Source organism: Camellia sinensis, chromosome 8, assembly GCF_055761805.1.
Source record: "Camellia sinensis isolate YWXY chromosome 8, ASM5576180v1, whole genome shotgun sequence".
NCBI classification, from domain to species: domain Eukaryota; kingdom Viridiplantae; phylum Streptophyta; class Magnoliopsida; order Ericales; family Theaceae; genus Camellia; species Camellia sinensis.
The window spans coordinates 72,364,648-72,388,016 of NC_138968.1; the positions used below are offsets into that span (position 1 = coordinate 72,364,648).

At 34.6% G+C, this 23,369-nt stretch overlaps 1 protein-coding gene and 1 long non-coding RNA gene across 2 annotated transcripts; one reads left to right on the plus strand and one right to left on the minus strand.

Annotated features, from left to right (window-relative positions):
- Positions 1-2,131: 2,131 nt before the first annotated feature.
- On the minus strand, positions 2,132-14,073 carry LOC114271754 (protein LAZY 1). Its single transcript, XM_082882833.1, is given in 11 exon segments — positions 2,132-2,432; positions 2,510-2,631; positions 2,718-2,799; positions 3,181-3,380; positions 4,086-4,265; positions 4,267-4,370; positions 5,129-5,931; positions 6,592-6,652; positions 10,344-10,485; positions 12,892-13,303; positions 13,519-14,073. Coding segments are annotated over 5 exon segments (1,110 nt in total). The 5' UTR covers positions 10,401-10,485; positions 12,892-13,303; positions 13,519-14,073; the 3' UTR covers positions 2,132-2,432; positions 2,510-2,631; positions 2,718-2,799; positions 3,181-3,380; positions 4,086-4,180.
- A 2,849-nt stretch (positions 14,074-16,922) lies between these two features.
- LOC145796583 (uncharacterized) lies at positions 16,923-18,488 on the plus strand. The gene is made up of 3 exons (XR_014337069.1): positions 16,923-17,034; positions 17,960-17,999; positions 18,348-18,488. It is a non-coding gene; the product is annotated as an uncharacterized LOC145796583 (long non-coding RNA).
- The last annotated feature ends 4,881 nt before the right edge of the window (positions 18,489-23,369 follow it).

The following is a 23,369-nucleotide window of genomic DNA, read 5'->3' on the forward strand; positions in this document are numbered from 1 at the left end:
GGGAAACATGAATCGACATACTTGTTCTTGGATCGATTGGTTGTTGGTTCATTGGTCGTTGCTGAATCTTGGATTGATTGGTCGTTGGTTTGGTGGTTGTAGCAGTGGAGGAAGAGCCCTCACATCTCAGATCTACCATAAATCCAACAGATTTGAAGCCTTCACATCTCATATCGTCGTCATCCGAGAATGGCACGAAGATGGTGGTAGTGGTGGTATGCGATGGATGTGAGGGTGAAGACGGCGGTGGCCATGGAAAAGGGTAAAGGGCGGGGAGATTGTCATCGATCTGGTGAGGAAAAGAGAAGATGAGGAGAGAAAAAATGTAGAAAGAAGTAAGCCACCGGAAGCGAATCGATGTCCTGAAGCAACAGGCCAAGAAGAGAGAGAGAGGTAATGAAGGTGATGGCGGTGGCCCAACAGTCACAGTGGCAGTGGCGGTGGTGTCGGCGGCACAGGGGAGAGAGAGGAAGTGTAACCGTGTATGGGTTTGAAGAGTTGGGGTTTTCTTTTTGATGATGATGAGTAGGAGGTTAGGGTTTTGGGGTTGAAGAGTTGGAGTTTTTGATTTTTTTTTTTTTTTTTTTTTTTGGAGCTCAAAAGTTTTATTTTGGCGTCTATTTTTATTTTGGTCATATTATTCACAATAGAAATTGCATGTCGTAAAAAGTAAATATTTTTAACGGCTTGTATATATGCATCGTGAAAAGTGTACTTTTTAACGCTTGACTTTTTGTGCATCGTAAAAAGTGTAATATTTTTAACGGCTGACTTTTTGTGCGCCGTGAAATGTTCAATATTTTTAACGGCTGGTGTACGCATGTCATGCATAGTTGATGTATTAACGGCATGCCAAATGCACGTTGTAGAAAGTTTTATTATTTACAGCTAATATTGCAAGTCGTAAAAAAATCATCATTATTAGCATTCACGGACTACGCAATAGACACGTGGTTGGGGAATTATTTACAACATACAAAAAAAGCAAGTCGTAAAAGTGAGAAATCATGGCTTGCATTTATTGTATATCATTAATGTGGAGCTGTAAAAACTCAGTTTTGTTGTAGTGATAATTGCATGAATGCTCTGTTTCTAGCTTCCAATTTAAAAAAAAGATATGAAATTTAATTGTTCTAGTTGTTGATCTTTTGCTTTTCTGTTCTTCAGTGGATGACACATACATGTTGATCGTGGATGGGCAACGAGAAACTGAAATTGCAATAAGATGTCATTGTAATATGAGCATACAGGAGGAAGAGCCGAAGAACTGCTCCAAGAGCCTCATACCATGGAATGCGTTCAAAGAGTACGTTCCACAGGAGATCAAATGTAGAAAATTTACATATTGCTCTTGTACATATTGCTCTTGTGGAGAAATGAGAAGACGAGTGGCTGATAGATCGTCTGATGTCAGAAACATTGTTGCTGAAACTGTTGGCACTACAAGAATTAACACTTTTGGCAACAAAAAAATTGGTCGCTAAAAGTCAATTTTTGGTCGGCAAAAATTATCCGCGACCAATTTTTTTGGTCGCTACTTTGGTCGCCAATTGAGGGTCGGCAAAAGTAATTCGCGACCAAAATTTTGGTTGGTCGGCAAAAGTTAGATTTGCCGACTAAATTTTTGGTCGCTAAATATTTAATGACCGCGACTAATTCATTTTGTCGCTAAAACACTTTGGTCGCGAAAAGTGATATTTTCCCGACCAAATTTCTTAGTCGCCAATTGTCACATTTCGCGACCAAAAAGTTTGGTCGCCAATTATCACATTTCGCGACCAAGTTTTTTGGTTGCCAATTATCACATTTCACGACCAAAAAATTTGGTCACCATTTGTTACTTTTCGCGACCAAAACTTTTGGTCGGCAAAAATGAGTTTCCACGACCAAGAGCTGTTTTGGTCGGCAATAGATGTGTTTTTTGCGACCAAAACTCTTGGTCGGCAATTGTCATTTTTTGCGAAAAAAAATTATTTATTTGTCGCGACTAATAAATTGGTCGCCAAAGCAGGCAAACAATACACCTGTAATTCCTAATAATTCATTCAATCCATAATAAACCTATAATTTTAAATCGTCATTCAAATTAACTGAATCATTAACATTCGACACAATACATAATTCATTAACATTCGACACAATACAACTATTCTAAGTTTTCATTCGCCAGTCACATCCATCTAGCATAACAATTTGAAACATAACTATTTGTTATCCATGCGCAGCTATCAACAAATAAAACTACTAATATTTGTTATCCATACACATCCATCCAAAAATATTTAATCCTCCTAAAAATGCTTATACTGCCAAGTAGTCTTGTACAATTTAACTTCGTGAACTTGTTTAGAAATATGTTGGGGAGGATGGTCGTCTAGTTCGTGAACAGACATGATTGATTCTGGCCTTGAACCCTTTGTTGAAGTTACTCTCTACCCAAACCATGAAAAAAATCAATATCTTTATTATTGTTCAAAAAGAAAATAACTTAAACAGGGTAAGAACATACCGAAGAAACAGCCCTATTTCCAGCCCATCGGTCACCATTACCATTAGAGCTTGATTTCCCAACTTTTGATCCATTTTTCAATGATGGCCCCATCGATATTGTTTTAGCCACGTCAAATGTTTCTGGGAACAAAGAAAAATTATGTCACTATGAAACAGCACTACCAAACAAAGATAATAAAATCTCAACAAACTTCACTACAACATACCTTGAAAAGCCCCAGAGTGCTTCAGTCGTTCAAGAACAATAGCTAAGGCAGGTCCTTGAATATCTTTCAAATTCTTGGTCACCTAGTCATGTAACAAGACAATAAACTCAGGAGTTCTGCTAGTTTTTTCACAAAAACCAAAGGAGGCACCAAAAATTTTTGTCTACATACTGTATCAGGACCACAAACTCTGAAAATTTCAGCAATGCATACTTAATCTGTTTTACGAACATCTGCTGATTTAGCCTATATATAAATGCAAAACCAAGCAATTAGAGCTATAAACAACCCCAAAATAAGAAACAACCAGGAACAAAATAGTGAACCGAACTCAACGTTAAAGGTTTGCAATTTTTTATAGCAATGTTTTATATTTTAATGGCAATTGAAAAACAATGTTAAAGGTTTGCTCATACGGAACTTAGTTCTACAGACTATAGCAAGGAAAGAATGCTATTGAAACCTGAACAAAAAAGGCGCTCTAAATTTGCCGCGATTTTTCCATCAGTTTCCATCTCTTGCACGACCCCTCTCTTGCGTTCTAAAGTCACAGCTTATGCTGCTACAGTCTAAGGCATCAGTGCCACCACCATATCAGCAGCACTCACGCCCATCTCACAGCTGCAGCTTCAGATCCAGCTCAGCTTCTGTTCCTATATCTGTCTGTTAGAGATGTTAGATATTTGTTAGAGTTAGATATTAGTTAGAAGATTGGTTACAAGTTTGTTAGACAAGTTGTTAGATAGTTAGACAGTTAGAATAATTGAACCATGTTTACTAACAGACGGATAGACCTCAATCTTGACATATACTCATGGGTATTTAGAGAGGGACCTCTTTTATTCTTTTATCATTCTCTAGCTTATTAGGATATAACCACTCAAATATTGCTAGAAAATAATCATCCAGGAGGAGAATATTTATAAATATAATACACTGCTTACTATTTAATACTAATATATCATAACCACACTTCAGAATGCATCTTCTACCCTCTACAGCTCCAACACCAAGTCTGCAGTGTAAACAATAGAACTAAGTGAGGTTAATTACGAAAATAGTTGGACCACTGTAATAATTATATCTACATTAGTGCCTTACATGCTACAAATTTTCAGGAGGACATGATATCTGAACCCATATATGACTTGTACTAATTAGAGAATGTAAGTGTGAAACTAGATTGGGGCCTCAAGTAGGATGGCTTCCCTTCATGCATATCGAGAAAATTTAGTTACATCTTCAGCAGCCAAATAGTGATAATAAATTCCAAGATCTACGGTCCATAGTCTAGTCTCTGTCACACTATAATCACCAGACTCTGGAATGTAGATTGGACTTTGGGATGGGAGATATATATGTACTTACAGCCTGCATCTGTTTTGATCCAGAATTCCCTGTTCGCATTTGAATCGCTTCCACTGAGTGTGACTTGGGGTGGGTTGGAGTGGCTCTTGAAGAGTCTAATGCTCTCTTGAGAGGGCTCTCTGAGGAAATATCATGATATCTTCGTCTGGGAGCATTCCATCTTCATTATTGTAAACCCCCCTCATAGGTGATGTTGTTCTTTATGTCATTTTTACGAGGCTTAAGAGATTTTCGTGCAGCCGTGGAGCTTTCAGGATGGACTTTCCTACGGAACATGTGGAGGATCTGTATGCAGTAATTTGTTGAATTAGGAAACCAATCAGAGAATACATAACCTGGACTTGCTAATGCATCCTGTAGGATTCAGATTCAGTGAAATACTCAGAAAAGCTTAGTGACAACCATCCGATTGGTTTATTGACACTTCACATTATGTTCTTTGTAATTGAATTACAGATGATATTGTGCTTGGAGCAATGGTAAGATGCTCGGGATGCCAAGCATGAGAACATGGGTTTCAATATGAGGGCAGCCACTTTGTGCATATTATATAGAAGATCAAGTCTGTATCCAGTCTATCCCTCCTAACATCCTCAATTATGGGGATTTTTTTTTTTTATCTTAATGGTACCAACAAAACCACGTCTAGGAGATGCAGTGCTGTGTGTGCTCATTTCAGAAGATTTAGTATCTAAGCCTATGTTAGGTAGACACTTCAAAATAAATCAAATATTTGTATGTGTCTGACACTTTCCATCGGATGCTTCTTACATATTTACATTTAACACTATCATTATATATATATATATATATATATATATATATATATTGTTGTATAATTGATTTAAAATAAGTAAAATGCCTTTTTGACACTATATGTTTCCATTTTGTCTCACATAATATATTAAAAATAATATATAAAAAAATTGACCTTTTTTTGCCGAGTTTGCATACCTTAAATTTGAGATTTGTTGGGTCCGGCATTTTGATATGCATTGCACCCAAGTTCATGTAATAGAGGTCTAAACTAGAAGTACACATACCTTATGCAGTTTTGTCTCAGATGAAGCAGAGTCAACATTTCCCCCAGTCGATATGGTGCAGCTCCGAGAAGAACCATGAACCATTCTTTTCTTCAGTATCTTTTTCCTGGGGTGTATGGCTGATTTATCTGTCTCCTTTTCTGTCCATTTTTCTCCCCTCTCGCTTTTGTCTACATAATTTTCCTCTGCTATTTTTGTCCCCTGAAACAGCTCCCCAAGCGATGTTCTATGTTCCTTCTTTACCACTGTGGTTGTTTCTGGCAACTCAATTGCTGATCCAAACAGATAGCCCTGGAGTGGACAGATTGTTGTTCCATTCTCATTGGTCTCTGTGCCTTCCAATGGCTTTCCGCTAAGTGTAATGGTGCTACCATGGCTGCTTCTTCCAGTACTAACATAACTGTTTCTTCCAGTACTAACATGACTGTTTCTCCCAGATGAGTCATTGCAACCGTCTCCTTTAGCCCCTATCACCTTCTCCAACTCATCATTAATAAGCTTCAGTTCATTCTCTGTTACTTCTGTTTCTTTTTCAGTTATGTTCTCAACTGATGTGGCAAATGTTGGCGTTGATGGGTCTGTGATGACTGGGTCCGAACCAAGAGTACCTATGGTAAGGAAGCCATGGAAGAGCTCGGAAATCGCAACTGAAGATTCTTCTTCAAAGTCGTCTGCTTCTACTCTTGCTACTTCTAGGCTGGAAAATGATTTTTGCAGATGGTTGTCTCTTTGTGCTTTGCCTAAGGATTTAGTGCCAAAATTTGACTTTGGGTAATACTGTTGGTCATCCAGTGATGGCTTCCCTGAAAGACAAGTACAAGAAATCCCTGACAGAAGAAATGTTAAATAATTGGGATAATGGTGAGGTTAGTTGGGAGGGATGTCATGTAGGTTTGTGTTTTCAAATGCATCTCAAAAGAATTAATGGCATATTATGCTTTGCTGTTGTTTTAAATATTATGGATCATGACTCATGGGCTTGTTGATGCTTACCATTATCTCAATTTTCAGTACAGGAATCGGGGACATGTAGAAATAGCAATGGAGGAATATTGATTGGGAAAACAATTAGCATTATACTCAAAAGGGAATGTCAAGTGTAACAATCTTACAGTATGTAGTTCATTCAGTTGAACTTGAAGCTGTACTCCAGCTATAAATAAGCATGCAGCATGGAGAGTTGCTAAGTACACTGGTCTTATGCGGTTAATTATTTCCAGGTATGTAACAGCTACTTTGCTTTGAAGCTGTCTTTCCTAAACAACTCTTGACTTATCGAATTTCCAGTGATCTACTGATTATGCTACTAGATTATATTGGTCTTACCACAAATATTATAATGACTACTCATGATTATGTTTAATCTTGCACTTACAGTCTTACTCTAATATGTGCACCAATCTTTTCATTATTGCTTTAGCAAAGCGTTAGCAGAAAAATATGTAAGGGTATACATGACTTACCTACGCTAAAATCCTTCAGTGGTTCATTGGCCCGGAACTTGCGATGCATCCAACCAAGTAACTGCAATCAAGATATATGAAAATATGAACTCAGAAAATATTAAGAACAGTTTTCATCATCCAAATTTCAACATAAATTGGAGTTACGTTCATTTTTTTTATCTTTCTTCAGAGTGCTTGATTTAGATCACTTCGGCAGTAGGAGGAAGTGAGAAATGATGTGCTTTTCGTATTAAGGACTATGACTATTTAATGAATGTGACGCCAAAAATGTGTCCTGAAAGGCTCCAAGGACCTCAAATTAAGGCAGGTAGAGAGAAACATTGAGAAAGTTACAAGATTTGGTTGGCTATTTTGTGTCAAAATCGAATAATGTGGCCTAATGGGGAGTGGGGTCAGAGGACCCCATGAGCTCATGATTTTATCTGGCTGTGCACTTGTGAGGTTGGTCTCCTGGTTTAGTACATGGTTAGCGGTTTGGTCTGCACCTATCAGGACAGATGCCTTCTTATAGTTATGTCATTGGAATTTCCAATTTGAGTGGAGTCCAGAGCTATGTTAAATTGATTATTATCATGCTTTATTATAACATTCTTAGTTAGTTATGATATGGTAAATTGTAACATTACTAGATTGCTATAAAAACAATTTCATAGGCTTAACAAAATGTTATCCTTTGGTATTTTTAGTAACTTTTAACTATTTCATAGCATTCAAAAATTGTTATAATATATTTACGATAGCGTTCAACAATAACATTCGATAAATGTTATTAAAAATGATACACTTTTAATAACATGGGCAAACATAGCATTCCAACGAATGCTATTACTTACTTTTGATAGCATTCATCGAATGCTATAAAATGTGTTTTTTGTTATAGTGTGATGAAAAGAAAAATGTTTCTCATCCAATCCAATGTCTACAAGCAAACTGATCAATTGAACTTGTATCAATTTCAGTGTAAATATGTGCTTCCATTTAGATCATTATATTACCTATCCTGCAGAAGAAGGGAACTAGTCAACATCTTATATAAGAACTAGTTATCAAGTTCAAAAGTACTGTGGAATATGCTAACATACTCAAAAACTGAATTATGATAAGAGATCTGCAGTGGATGTTAGAACATAGAATAAGTACATAAAATGACTATACAGGAAAGATTACAGTTGTGTGGAAGGCTTCTACCATAAATAATATGGAAAATTGTCAAATGAGATCTGTAGTTCTCTACCATCAATAATGGGATCAAATAGGAAAATGCAAATAAATAAACAATGCTCAAATTCAAAGTGGACCCACCAAATCAAATCAATTGGTTCATGCAATTAGAAGAATATAGAAGTACCTCTTAATTTGTGCATGAGCAATTAATAAAACTTGTCTGGTTGAATAAAGTACAAAAGGAATTGCAAACAAGCAAAATGATCTAATTTTTTTTTCTTAAATAGACAAAAAGTAATTAAAAAAGACAACCAAACAATTCCTAAGTTAGGAAAGGCAAAAAGATAACATGGATAATTGTATACCTCAAGAACCATGATCACAAATTGCTGAATGCTCCCACTAATGCTAGAAGATACCAAATTACAAAATGTCTATCATAGGTGGGTTTGGGAAGATTCATTACTCATAAATACTTGAGTCAATAAGCCAACTATAATGAAACATTACTTATTAGAGAACACATAAAAAGCTTTCTGACATGGACAACACAATAAAATGAATAATATATTAGCATGACATAATATTCATTCTACTTTGCAGAAAATTTATACACAACTGAGATTAGAAGAAAAATATAACCAGAAAGGCCTTTCTTCCATATAAAATAAACAACAAAATTAAAACTCTCCCCAACTTCAACAACCATGTACTTTCTTTAATTTAAAGGGAAAAAGAAAAAAAGAAAAGACAAAAACAGAGCAACACTTTGTATCACATCCTTAAACCACATGCATTGTTCAACAGAAATTTATGGTATACAAAATCTTTAACAGCAGAAATTAATTACTAAGACTCTCTGTTGTTTATTAAAATTTTGATCAATGAAAACCACTTAAAATTCCACTCCAGTAAACCATATAGTAATAAAAATAACAAAATGACTCTTAACAACATATAGATAAAACCAAAAGAAAAAACAAAAGAAGAAGTTAAATGTTTTAAACCTGATCAGTCATGATCATCAAATGACCATATCTCAAAGTCTTCACACTGTCATACTATTTTCCATGCTGAAGTCCAAGAATCTGCTTGATGCTCTAAATTTCAGCATTCTCCATGATCTGTTTATGGCTTGCTTCCCTCACATTAAGCAATTTACCTCTCAACGGGAACACACCATAATAATTTCGACCCACAACAAAAATTCCTGCCATCTGTATATACTCAAATAATTTCCTCCTTCGCCAATTCTTCTAATATAGCACGTTGACGTTCATTTACGGCACTGTTAGAATAAAAGATGGAACACAAATGAGATTGCATTTTCCTAGTTCACTTGAAGCACACTGCTTTAAATTCCTTAATCAGAATTTTAAAACTGACTGGACCTGTCACCCATTACGCCCGATCCATAAATAAAAACTAAAATTATTAACCAAAACCCATTACCATTATAACAATTTCTAAACACCTGTATGGGACAATATTCTAGAAATTTTTCGAGGTACAAATGAACAATTCTGCATTATTATAACATTTGGTCTGAATAAAAAAAAAATTAGTAGAGTGAGAAAGTTTTTGAGACAATTACCTTGATTTTCTCATGTTTTATGGCCAAAAAAAAAAAAAAAAAGCACTTTTGTAATCGGACTTCAGCATCTAAAACAAAAACAAAAAAAACAAAAAAAAAAAAAGCAGCTTGAATCATCACTTGTCTAGACACAGTTTACATTGATGTTGTGAAAACAAGATGAAGAATGATTAATTTGTAAGTAGATCTTACATTTTTATTCTTTTAAACTATCACAATATTATTAGTAAATACATGAAAATTCTTAGTTATTCAATCCTTAGGCAGACAAGAAAAGAAAACTACCAATTAGATATACTTAGGGTTTGCCTCTCATAATAGTTTCAAAACCAATCTGATAAATTTTTTCCCCCCCCCCTAAATCAATACACGGAATTTCATCACATTTAAACCAAACCAAACCAAACCAAACCAAGCCTTAAGTCCCATCAATTTCATCATATTTAGATTTAGTTATCATCTGCAAATACAAAATAGAAAATAACAAAAAGTCAAAGCACTGTAAAATTTTGGTGGTGAATGGCCTATTCATCAACAATATTAGTAGGACATAACACAACACAATAAGCATTGCACAGAAGCAAAGTCAAAAGGACAAGCTAATGGCCACAAATTTTGCAGAGCAGGAAAAGTTGTAGAGCAAAAGAAATTGAAACATAATTTTAACCACAAAGAAGAAAAAAGTTTTCAAGCAACCCAACATCAGCTTCATGCTCTCCGCATTATCACCATTGCACCAAGCAATAGTCCCACTTTCCACATAATAAGTGCAGGTTGAAAATCAATAAAGCAAAGGGGGTACAAAACCATAAAGAAGTGAAGCACAAATAGCACTGTCCTACAGGAAATTGAACTATAAACCAGAGGATGGTTTTTCATAACGGTAGATGGAAAGTAGAATGGAAACAAAAACTAAAGTTCTAAGGGAGAATAATATATAATAGATTATGGTCATTATAGTTGGCAAACATATAAAGGAAATAAGACATACTTTACAAAGGGCTCTATATTCCTTCTGAAGGCGCTTTACACATGCTTTCTCTGCCATCTAGCAGCTTCCAATGGTAAGAAAACAGCAGATCAATTCCCTAGTTTAAGTCCCTTGGTAGTCCCTTGATTTTGTAATATGTTGACTGGAAAACATAAGAGTCATTCTACAACTTGAGAATTAATGTGTGAACTAAAAATTTCTAGAGCAGAAAAATCAAGTCATGAATCTAATCAATACTTAAACAGGACAGATACTAAAAGGGATAATTTCTATTGCAAATTTCTTTGTAAAACTATATCTTGTATAATGAATTATATCTCCATTCTCACTAATTTTTTTAAAAAAACTTGCATCAAAATGCATCAATGGGCAAAAAGTACATGTCTTTTTGGCCCTAGACTCCTTGTTTTTTTATTATCCTGTGTTGCTTCCTCTCCACCACCTCCACCAGACCATCTATCAGAGTTCTTCATATCAAAATCTGAATACTAGAAGAATCAAGCCAAATATAAGCATGGTCAAACACATAGACAGTTCGAAGCTTTATTATCCAATTCAAAGAAATTAGAAAAATATTACTTCTTCTAGATCAGTTTTTCAGATAGAAAACTTATCGTAGTCCATCAAAAATTCCAAGTCATTATTCATCCATCTTCTTTTGTTGAAATATGGTTATAGAAATACTCATATAATGAAGCCTTTTCAAAAAATTATGGTAGTCAATCAAAAATACTAATAGATGTTTTCTTTCCCTTCTCGTCCAAAAATTTCAAACAAATTTTTAAGGTCTCTTTCACACTTTCAGGACTTTAAAAATCATCCATTAACCAATGACATCAAGATCCATAACCCTCAAAACAATTTTAGGAGAAAGCCATTGCTACGCTATCACGCCTATGGGCTATTCCTTCAACTATACAAATGTGAACAAACTTTATGATCTCTTGGGCTTTCTGAACCACACTTCAAAATGAATGATGCAGCAAATTCTGCAAGTTTGTACTTTTAGAAGAAGCTTTAAGGGCAATGGTTAGTTTAAAAAGGAAATTTAAGCTCCTTTAAGCATAACCCCATCAACCTCCCATCTCCACCTAGATAAAATTAAATGTTTAAACCTTAATGCAGGTGATGGTAATCCTATGATTTAGGGATCTCATGCATATTTTATTTCCTCTCTCTGAAATTGACTTAAAGATTTCTTAAAGCTCCCCATCTTTAAAAAATAAAAATAAAGAAGGAAAAATGACAGTTTAAAGATGAGAGATCATTAGAAACAAGTGTGAGCACTTTTTGGGTTATGAAATTACATGCATTATTCCTTCACTGAAACAATATATACAGTTTTATCAGTTGCGACATGAAATGCCCATGGACTGAAATTCATGCACAACCACGCATTGTAATGCCATCCAAGAGAACTACCCAAGCAAAAAAAAAAAATAGAACTTGCATTTCAAATATGTGATGGGAAAACTAAAACTGTGTTGATCTTGCATAAAAGCCCACAGCAAAAAATGCCAACAGCTATATTCTCATAACATTTCAAGTATTTGTACAACCAACATGTATTGCAAGTACTAGAGGAACTAATTTCAAAATTTGATACGGTGCTACAGAGCACATAACTAAGCATGTGGTATTTACAACTAAACATAAAATAATATTTTATGGTATTTATATACAACATTTAATTAAGCATGTGGTTCATCAGTTGTGAGCATCAACGGTGAAGCTCAAGGGTTAAGAGAAATTCTAAATCAGATAACCAAAATCTTTACCTTTAGAATCAAACCCAGAACTAAGTTTCTCAATCAAATTGGCACACTTCAGTAACTAATATATACTCTTGAGATGGCCGCGCAAGGTGCACGATCTCATGCCCATTGCTGGTGCCCATTTTTTTTTAATATAAAAAAACCCATAATTTAAATAAATAAGGAACACAACTCTATTAAAATTGTTTTTTCATAACTGTTTGTTCTTATTATTACTAATATCTTAGTCGAATTCCTGACACAAGTTGGAAAAATATTAACAGTTTGATGCATATATAGAGGAAAGCGTTGAATTGTAGAAAATCACACACTTAATTCTAATATGAGAGTTCAACATAACCACACAAAAAACAAAAAAAATATATATAGATTCCTTTTTGGAAAGAAACCAAAAATCAAATAACATAAGCTGTTAGATTAACAAACAAATAAATACGAATCAGTAGGGTGAATGGGCATAGGGTCTAAATTTGTGTTCCCAGAAAATACTAATACCCTAGCAAATTATATATTAGTATACACGTTTTGAAACATGACACACTTCCATTCGACAACGGAAAATTTAGTGATCTCAAAAGTTTTATTTAGACCATTCTCTAAATGAAGAATGATCTGAATAAAAATGTAACAAATCTGATGCATAAGTTAAGAATATGCAACTCCATAATTAGATGTCAAAAACTACTCTAGGTTCAAAATCACACAATCCATCCTATTGTGTTAATCACTAAAATTACACAAAATTAACAACCAGCAAGGTTCAAAAGTCGTACCAATTTCGACACCGAGGCCTTGCATCCCAGAGACAAGGACGTTAGAGGTGAAGAGCCACCTCATAGTCTCGCGTCCGTACGCAGCTAACTGTCTGCTGTGCAGATCTTCATCGATATCCATCGGATTCCTATTACCAAAAGCCATATCCGGCAATACTCTAATACTAGCGCTGCTTAGGTTACTACTGCTACTATCGATAATGCTGCTATCACTCTTGTTACAGTCCTTGGGCATCGGATTAGCTTCGGTGGCTGTTGATTTTTCGGTGGAGGATTCCGATGAAGAGATGAAACAACCGACACTATGCTTCTTGAGCAAGTTTTCTCCGTCACTAGAGTCGCCTTCTTGAACAGGTCTCTTTCTAGGAAGCATAAAGTGCAACAAACTACTAAAATCCCCACAAAACCCCATCTATACGATCAAAAACAGAAATGAATTGAACAAATTAAGATCAAAACAGTGGTTATACACCAATCCAAAAGCGATCGGTGCTGTGACTACAAACCCTGACCCTAACCTCCTAAATAGTGTCATATTGAAATCGACTCGAGAGGAGAGTTGGGAAGAGAGGAAGATTGATCCAGAGAGAGAAAGGATGATTAAAAGAGAGGGATTAAAGAACTTACCGATTGGAGCTCTGGCGCGGAAAGGAATGGAATCTGAGAGAGAGAGATTGAGAGATTGACACAATAGTGTTTAGCTTTTGGTTTTGGCATTGATCGAACAGTGTTTTTACGTTTTTGACAGAATTTTTTTCAAGCGTGTTTTGTGGTCATTTGTAGAGAGAGAGTTCCATGTCAGGGATCAAGTTCCACCTGTTCATAGCTTCATCAAAAAATTCTCCATAGGTGAGTTCGCCATCTTCGTTTCGCCCACCAATCACATAGAACTTGTTGTCCATGTAACACCCTGAGAGAAAGACAGAGGGCGATGGCGATTTGCGGCGGTGGCGATGTGCGACGGATGTGAGCAACGGTGGTGAGGGACTTCGGTGAGCCAGAGAGAGTGGGCACCGATTGAGAGAAAGAACATAGAGAGGGAGAGGGCGGACCGAGACACAAAGAGCGAGATAGAGTCAAGGAGATTAGGGCTTTTTTTTATTTAATTTTTTTTTCTGCTTTCATGGTATTAAACGACGTCGTTTTAAAATTGGCGACCAAATTTATTTGTCGCAAAAAAATTTCAATTCTTGCCCCACTAAAAATCAAATTTCCCTCCCAAACTTTTGGCGACCAAAAGACCACATTAATTGCAGAAAAGGTACCTTCGCCGACAAACTATTTTAGTCGCCAAATCTCAATCAACGGCGACTAAAATATTAGTCGCTAAAAGTACAAATTTGGCGACTAATTTTTTTTGGTTGTTGAAAATATGTTTTTGGCGACCAAATTTTTGGTCGCCAAAAAATATGTGACTTTCCGCGACCAAATTTGTAGTTGGTCGGCAAAAGTATACCACTTTCTACGACCAACTCATTTTTTAGTCGCCAAAATATAACCTTCTGCGACCAATAATATTTGGTCGCCAAAAATAATGATCATTCGCGACTAATTAATATTTAGTCGCCAAATGTAATTTTTTTGTGACCAAAATTTTTTTGATCGGTAAAAGTGGTCGTAAAATGTGAGAATTCTTGTAGTGTGGCATCGCTAGAGATGAAGATGGGTTAGATATAGGGAGGATCTGTTAATTCAAATTTTTTTTGTAATATATATCTAATCTAATACTCCTATATTGAGTATGATTGTTGACAAAGTCTAGATTCTTCGTTGGACAATTTTGAATGAATTGTAGGGAGGTAGATTTTTCTATATATCTAATCATGCTCCTATATTGAGTATGATTGTGATTGGTCCTTTGCTTTTTTCTTTTTTTCCTTTTCTTTTTTTTTTTTTTTTTTGTTTTTCTTTTTTGCACGTCCTTTTAATTTATTTTCTTTGATTTGATTATTCTTTTAATTTTTGGTGAGAGCAGCTTTAAGGGTGTGGTTTGAGATTATTATTTTTTTTTTGCCAAATCACAGATTGTACATGCTATTGCTCTTGTATACAGGTAGTCAAATTCTCAAGCATACATGTTGTTAAATTCTTTGGTCCTGTATTGTGTTATATTTTAGTTAAATTCTTTGGCCATATTATGCTATATTTTAGAATCAAAAAAATAAAAATAAATAAATAAAATGGTGTTTGTTGGAAAAACGCCTTTAAATGACATCATCATGACGTCATATGCTATTTTGTAACAGAAATGGTAGTAGGCGTCAAAATGCCACCTAATATTTTTAGCGACATTTTTTAAACGTTGTAAAGTTATTGTGACGGTTACATCAATGACAAAAATATTAAACGTTACTGTAATTTACAACGTTTTCCTGTAGTGAATGTTCTTTTGAGGACATTGGTGATTTGCTTTCTTTGTCACATGTTAGGAAGAAAACTAAACAACAGCATATTTCAACTGATTACATTTTTTTATTTGAAAAATTTTAGATAGGCTACAGCTTAAAGTTTTATTTTATATTTATTATAAAGATGTCCATGTCAGACTAAAATTTAGGTGTGGGGTAATGACCAAATCTCACATGATATACATTCACCTAGATTTTCAATTCACAATTAGGCCGTGCGATTCATGCATGACTGTGAATGATAGTCAATATAGTAAAGTAATAGATGGGTGATTTTATAATAAAAACCTAAACCTGTCATTTCAGACATTTTAAAAACTAAACTTTAAGAAAGATTTATGTCAATTTAACAATTTTATTAACCTCAAAGGAGGTTTAAATCATTTCAAAAATTAAAAAAAAAAAAAAAGTTTTTGCAATTCATTAAACTTCAAAAAAATTAATGTAACTTATCTTTAAAAATTTCATATTATTCTTGTATTAAGCACCATGCAAATCCCATATAGAAAAGGCAATGTTTCCGTCTTTAAATTATTATTATTATAATAATTGCGAGTAACTAGCTTTGAGACAATCACAAACATGACAGCTTAGTGGTTTTAAAACAATACTTCACATTATTTATAAGAAAATGGTATACAAACTTAAGGTGTGGTGAGGGGATGGTCAGAGGTTCGACCTGATAGAGTAATGACGAACCCTTTTAGTTATAATCTAACTATATTAACATATTAACACTATATCTTTGTAAAAAAAGAAAAAGTGAGATAATTGATGAATAATTAAAAAAGACATAAACAAAAAATTACCTTACATATTCTAATAGACTGCCATATTAATAAATTTTAAAAATCAATAGAATTTTTTAACAGTGTGCCACTTCTTTCCTAATAAAAAAAAAATCTTTTCTCGATCTAATAAAAAATAATAAATCTCATTATTTTAACTAATAAAAACCTAGTTAAGACATCCCATCAAAAGAATAATACGCACAAACAAAGAGTTTTGTCACGTTCTAAGCTCACTCACTCACATCGTCACTACGAATGACCCCATCAAAACAATTAATTAATTAATTAATTAAACTCACCACTGTCCCTATAAATACTAACCTCAGCTTACTTGCTTGCTCACTCAAATCTTTCAAAGCAAATCAAAGGTTAGAGTATGTAACTAATCTCTCTCTCTCTCTCTCTCTCTCTCTCTTATCAGTCAGTCAGCTTTTATATTTTGGCTTTAGTATACTGTCGGCCTTTTTTTTATCAATTGATTTATTGTTTGTTTTTTTAACGTGAGAACTCAAAACACATGTGTACCTTTTTTATTTCCCTTTTTGGATTAATTTTTGTTGTTATTCTCTGCAAATGCATTCATACTTTTAATTAATTAAAACGTCATTTTAATTTGATTAGGTCTTGGGAATGAGTTCAAGAATGTTCTTTTGCTTTGAGAAGGTACTCTCGATGTCAGATGCTACCAAAACCATCTTGGAGGTACCTCGTTCCGCAACTAATTTACCAGAAGAAAGCAAAGAAGTGATGGTTGTAAAGGATCAAACTGGAAGGAAATGGAAGTTTGAGGTGGCGATAAAGGATGATGAGAAGCAAAAAAGGTTGCAAGGCTAATGGAGCCAGTTTACTAAGGCTCATGGTCTCATGAAAGGTGTTATTGTCAAGTTTTATTTCAATCCCAATGAAAATTTATATTACGTGGAATTGAAAGGCCAACTGCTCAGGTCGGGTTTGAATTTCTTTTTCTTTTTGTCTTTATAGAAACTATTATTAATTTTTAAAAAATTTTGAACTTCAACTAAAAGTATTTTATTAAAATTTTAAAAATTTTATAAAGAAAAAAAATTTGAGCTGAAAGTATAAAGATAAGCTTGAAACATGAGTAAAATTGTTAGAGGGGTTAATTGACTTGAGGGGGTAGGGCCGGATATATAAGCCGACAATATAAATGATTGAAGTAGAAACAAGAAGCGCAGCGGAAGCAGAAGGGGCCCGAGGCCGCCGCCCGGCTTCTGCTTCCGACGGTGACGCCGCTGACGAAGTGCAAGCTGAGGCTGTTGAAGCTGGAGCGAATCAAGGACTATCTTTTGATGGAAGAAGAGTTCGTGACCAATCAGGAGAGATTGAAGCCCCAAGAGGAGAAGACTGAGGAGGATCGATCTAAGGTCGACGATCTGCGGGGCTCGCCGATGAGCGTTGGCAATCTCGAGGAGCTGATCGATGAGAATCACGCCATCGTGTCGTCGTCGGTGGGTCCGGAGTACTATGTCGGGATTTTTTCCGGAGTACTCTCTCTCTCTCTCTCTCTCTCTCTCTCTCTCTCTCTCTCTCTCTCTCTCTAAATTATTCTACATATTCTCCTTTCTTATCATCTACTACCTCTCTGTGAATGAGGCTACTACTACTTGTTTCTAAGTTAGAAAGTGGGTAATTTTGTAATATCAAATCTACCACGTCAATTGGTTTATATGTTTGCTCTATCTCTTTCACTCTAAACTCATATTGTCTTTTCTTTTCTTTTCTTTTTTGTTCGGATGAGTTTATGTTATTTTATGCACATATACAATACATTCAATTCTTTTTTTCTTTTTTTCTTTTTTTTTAAGAACATATATTTTGATTCATCATCACATCGTCTAATTTGTTCAGTGGTTGGAGAACTACTTCCAGAATAAGCTTTGAGAAGAAGGTTACTTGCTCTAAGAGAGCGCCGTATGAAGGTTTACGCATTCAGACTTCAAGAAGGCTAAAGATAAGGTCATGTTCAAGAAGAAAGAGGGGGTGCCAGAAGGACTCTATATGTGAAAAGACTCTGTTCTCTATGGATATGGGCATTTGTTTTGCTTGCTTTTAGACTTCCATTTCTGTGCTTCTATACTGTTGAATATTTAGCTATGAGATATATTGCCATCTCATGTGGGATGATGTGCATGTGCATCCAGAAAACAAAGTGTGCAATCCAAAGTGCAAGAGGTGCAACCAGAAAACACCTTTGGGAAGATAACATAGCAGTGGATGAATAAGCTTTGAGAAGAAGCTCTCCGAAGAAGATTTAACCGACATGAATATACCACTGATTCATGAGAACAACCAGCCCGTCATGGTTGTGTGGGATCAAAAAGATATGCAGTGGAGGTTTCAGATAGCAATAGGTGGTGATAATGGTAATAAAAAGATGTTGAATCGCGAAAAATGGATTCAATTTGTACCTCGTAATGAACTGGAGGCAGGAGAAACACTGAAGCTTCGTTACTCTCTCACTGAAGGAACATATTCTGCCGAATGTGAAGGCCCTAACCGCATCCCGACTCGTCAGTTCCTTTGATACGATGAAGAACTAAATGAGGGACCTGCAACAACAAGTTTCTTTCTCGTTTCAGTGAATGTGCTTGCAATAGATTTTGTTTCTGTGCCTGGTAACCTGTTATTATATATATATATATATATATATATATATATATATCAGTGGATGTGCTTGCAATAGATTTTGTTTCGTTTGTATTATCATATCATGTGTCACCTCCAGATTTGCTAAGCTACGTTTCCTTTGTTTTATTGATATTTGTATGATTTGTATTTTCATTTCATCAATAAAACGATTTTTTTACTTATAAAAAATATATCATATCATGTGCGTTTTACATTAAAGAAATGATAAATGAATGTCGTTGTGCAAAGCAAAGTGACCTTTTTTTTTTTTTTTTTCTTTTCCATTCTCTCCTTGCATATAATAATGAATTAGTGGAAAAACCAAACCATGCACAACAGAAGGGGACCCACTCGAGTAAGAATAAATTTAGTGTAGCTATCCGCAGTCTTATTTCAATGACTGTTGGTTTGAGAATATGTTATTTTATTAATTTTTTTAATTTTTTAAAAAAATTTATATAAAAAATGAAAAGAATATTGTGACAATTTATGTTTGAGAATATTTTTTAACTAAAATATTTAACTCTCAATCTTTATAAATTATTACAAAATAATTTTCTCAATGATTAAAAGCAAAAAGTGTAAAGAGTTTGGTGTCTGTGTGAGGGTGCAAAGCATTTGTTCTTGGGAAAAGTTAGAGATCATGAAATATAATTATTTTTTAAATTTTTAGAAAAAGCATAACCCTCACTTCTCGTTAGTTTAAAAAATTAGTGTTCTCTCTCTCTCTCTCTCTCTCTCTCTCTCTCTCTCTCTCTCTGCAAAATAGTATTTGTTTTGTAAAAATTATCATTTTTATTGTAAACAAAGATTTGTTCAATCCATCAATTTAGTCTGCATTCATTCGTCAAACTCACTCAATAGATTTCGAAACAATGAATTCAATCGGGTGCTGGACAGCACCCCATTAGTGGCCTTGCCATTATTGTGGGATAATAATTATATAAAAAAAAATAAATAATAAAAAAACAACTCTTAGAACTATTGATAATTTTGAAAAAAAAAAGTGTAAAAAATGTATTGAAATATGTAAATTTTTTGAATTTTTACAGCACTTATTGACCCTTTTTAAAACTATCATTAGGACCCATAATTTAAAATTATAAAATAAGTCAAAAAATATAAATGTGATTACATGTGTACCTAATTACACATTTAAATATTTAAAATAAATAAATAAATAAGAACATTCCCTTCAATTATTTGATGAACACGTGATAAAGCAAATCATGTGACATAATAGTAGACAACACAAAATTAATGATATTGAATAGTCCAACACACAACATGACAAATATGAAGCACTTGCAAGAAGAAAAAAAGAAAATTGTGTTTGGCTAAGTGACACAAAATAGGGCCAGCCAAAGAGTAAAAGTTTTTTTATTTTTTAAAAACAAAGAGTGCAAAGGTGGTTTGACATTTCACAAATTTTGTGGTTGTAAAGACATGTGTCATGTGATTACGAAAGGGTCACGTCGAAACGTCGAACTGAATTGTTGGTGTCATATTATCTCTATAAAAAATTATTTAAAAAATAAGATACACTTATAAATTTGAAAAGATATTATTTTAATTAAAAAAATATAACGTAAATAAAAAATATTATTTTCACACTTTTTATTTATACACTTTGTATATTAAAAAATATAAAAAAATCCAAATATATTGATTTTTTATACTAAATATTATAGTAATTTATAATCAATATTAATTATAATCATAATGTATATCATATAATATATTTATATTCAAAAGACAGGTGAAAGAAAACAACAAACGGAAACAAACAAAATCTAAACTCTACGGACCAGTACTATTAGCAGTTACAAACCCCCAAAAAAGAACATTCGAAAGTAAGGTTATTTATTTATTTATTTTATTTTCGTCGCAACTTTTTTGACTCTATATATGTCTTTGTTTTCTGAGCTTGCACTTTGCTTTTTTAAAGCATTTGCATTCTCTTTCTTTTAAGTCGGTTGCATGTAGGGCTGGGCATAGGGTCATCCGAACCGCCCAAACTGCCCTACCAGATCCGAACCGCGCATGTATGGGCTGTTTCGCAAACACATTAGGGTAGGGTGCGGTTTGGATTTTATGTAAATTTCGGGTTGCGGGCGGGTTGCGGGTTTGACCCGCACCCGCCCAACTCGCCCGCATAAAACTCTTTTTTTTTTTTTTAATCTGATCTGACCGTTCAAAATTACCTCTTTTTTGCCCCTTTAAATCTGATCGTCCAAAACAAAGAAAACCCTAACCTAATCAAACCCACTCACTCATCACTCATCATCAGAACTGTATCTATCTATCTCCTCTGTTCCTCTCGGTCTCTCTCTCACTCTCACTCGCGATTTTCATCTGTGCACTCACTCAGCGATCGAATCTCTCTCTCACAAGATCGACCGATCGATCGACCTCATCGCACACAGGTAAAGCCCCTCTCTCTGATCTCTGTCTATGTTTCTCTCTCCCCGATCTTTGGTTTTTTTTCGAACATATGAGATCTGTCTCTCTCTGACTCTGATCTGTGTCCCTCACTATCTCATCTCCCTCACTATCTCATCTCAGTCTCTTACTCTCTGGTTTTGCATCCACACCGATCGGCTCTCTCTCACAGGTAAGCCTTTCTCTCTCTCTCTCTCTCTCTCTCTCGCCCCGATCTCTGTCTGTGTTTGTTTGTTTGGAATGTATAATCTTTGATTTAATTTTGGATTTAAGCAACAGATTTTTTGATTTAAATCTGTCTGTGTTGAATTTGTATAGATCTGTCTATGTTGATTTAAATCTGTCTGTGTTGAATCTGTATTGAATTTGTATAGATCTGTCTGTGTTGGATCTGTATTGAATTCGTATAGAAGCATGGTTTACACTTTTGGAATTCATAGATCTGTTTGCAACTTCATAGATCTGTTTGGAATTCAATCTGTTATTAAAAATAATTTTGTTTTTTGGAATTAATTTTTGATTAAATCTGTTGAATTTTAGGGAATTTTAAATCTGTCTGTTTTTAGGGAATTTTAGTCAAAAACTGAATTTTAATAAAAAAAATGACTAAAAGTGCATTTTAGCCTATAAATGCCTACCAAGTTGTATTTTAAAGTGCATTTTAGTAGTCATAATGCTGATATTGTGGACAAGTTTTCATCCTTAAAGTGCATGTAAATACATGGCCATTTTAAGTTTCTGTGATCACTTTTTTTTATATGTAATACATAAATTATGATGATGATTCCAACTCCTGTAATGTCTTTCTTCCAGAAGGTGAACTTTTCCCTTTTAATGCATTGCAGTTGCAGAACTGCACAGCCTGTTTGAATTTAATATGATATCCAGATTGCCTAATTATATACCTTCAACTTTTCAAACGTCTTCTTGATAGTTTGTGTTATGTGCAAGAAAGAAGAGTTAATCCAGTCTTCTTGATAGTTTGTGTTTGTGTTTGTTTAGGGAATTTTTGATTAAATCTGTTGAATTAATCTGTTTGATTGAATTAAAATTGAATCCTTGACTGTTTTTGTAATCCAGTTTAAATAGAGGATAGTATTCAATCTCCCGCAATCAATCTTGTACCTCCGGAATCCTCTAATTCTCAAATGAATCCCCTCTTAGTCGAACCCGAACATGAACCTGAACCTAAGCCTCCTAGACCCCCAAAGAGAAAGAGTGAGGGTGGAGGGGGGAGAGCACCATCCACAGTTTGGGATCATTTTGACAAGGTTATAGGGACCGATGGGAAGCGTAGAGCCGTATGTAAATATTGTAAGAAAGAGTATATGGCTGACTCTAGACTTTATGGGACTAGCAATTTAAGGAGTCATACACCCAATTGTAAAGAATATCCAAATAGGGATACAGATGGTCAACAAACATTAAATCTTAAACCGAAACAAAATGAAGAGGGTGTTGAGGTTGTAGCAACAATTTTTAATTTTGATACTTGTAAAAGGGCTCTTGCGGAGATGGTTGTCATTGATGAGTTACCATTTAGATTTGTGGAGGGTGTTGGGTTTAGAAGATTTTGTAATGTCATGCAACCCAAATTCACACCAATTCCCTCTCGTCAAACCATATCTAGAGAAGTGCTCAACATATTCAAGAATGAAAGGGATAAGTTAAAGAAGGCCGTGAAGGGTCGTAGAATTTGCTTTACTACGGACACTTGGGCATCTATTCAAAATTTGTGTTACATGTGTTTGACTGCTCATTTCATTGATGATAACTGGAAACTTCAAAAACGAATCATAAATTTTCAACAAGTTGAAGATCACAAAGGAGAAGCATTGGGTCGAAAAATTAAGTCGTGTTTAATTGAGTGGAACATTGATAGCATATTCACCTTAACAGTTGATAATGCTAGTTCAAATAATCTTACCATTCAATATTTGAAAACGATAACCAAAGATTGGAAGGGGACTATTTTGCAACATGAGTTTATTCATATGCGTTGTTGTGCACATATTCTTAATCTCGTTGTGAGTGATGGGTTGAAAGAAATGGATGATTCTATTTCCAACATTAGACTTGCGGTGAGATATGTGAGGTCTTCTCCTCATAGGCATGATGTTTTTAAGAAGTGTGCGGCCACACTCAAACTTGATTCAAAAGCTCTTGTATGCCTAGATGTACCAACTAG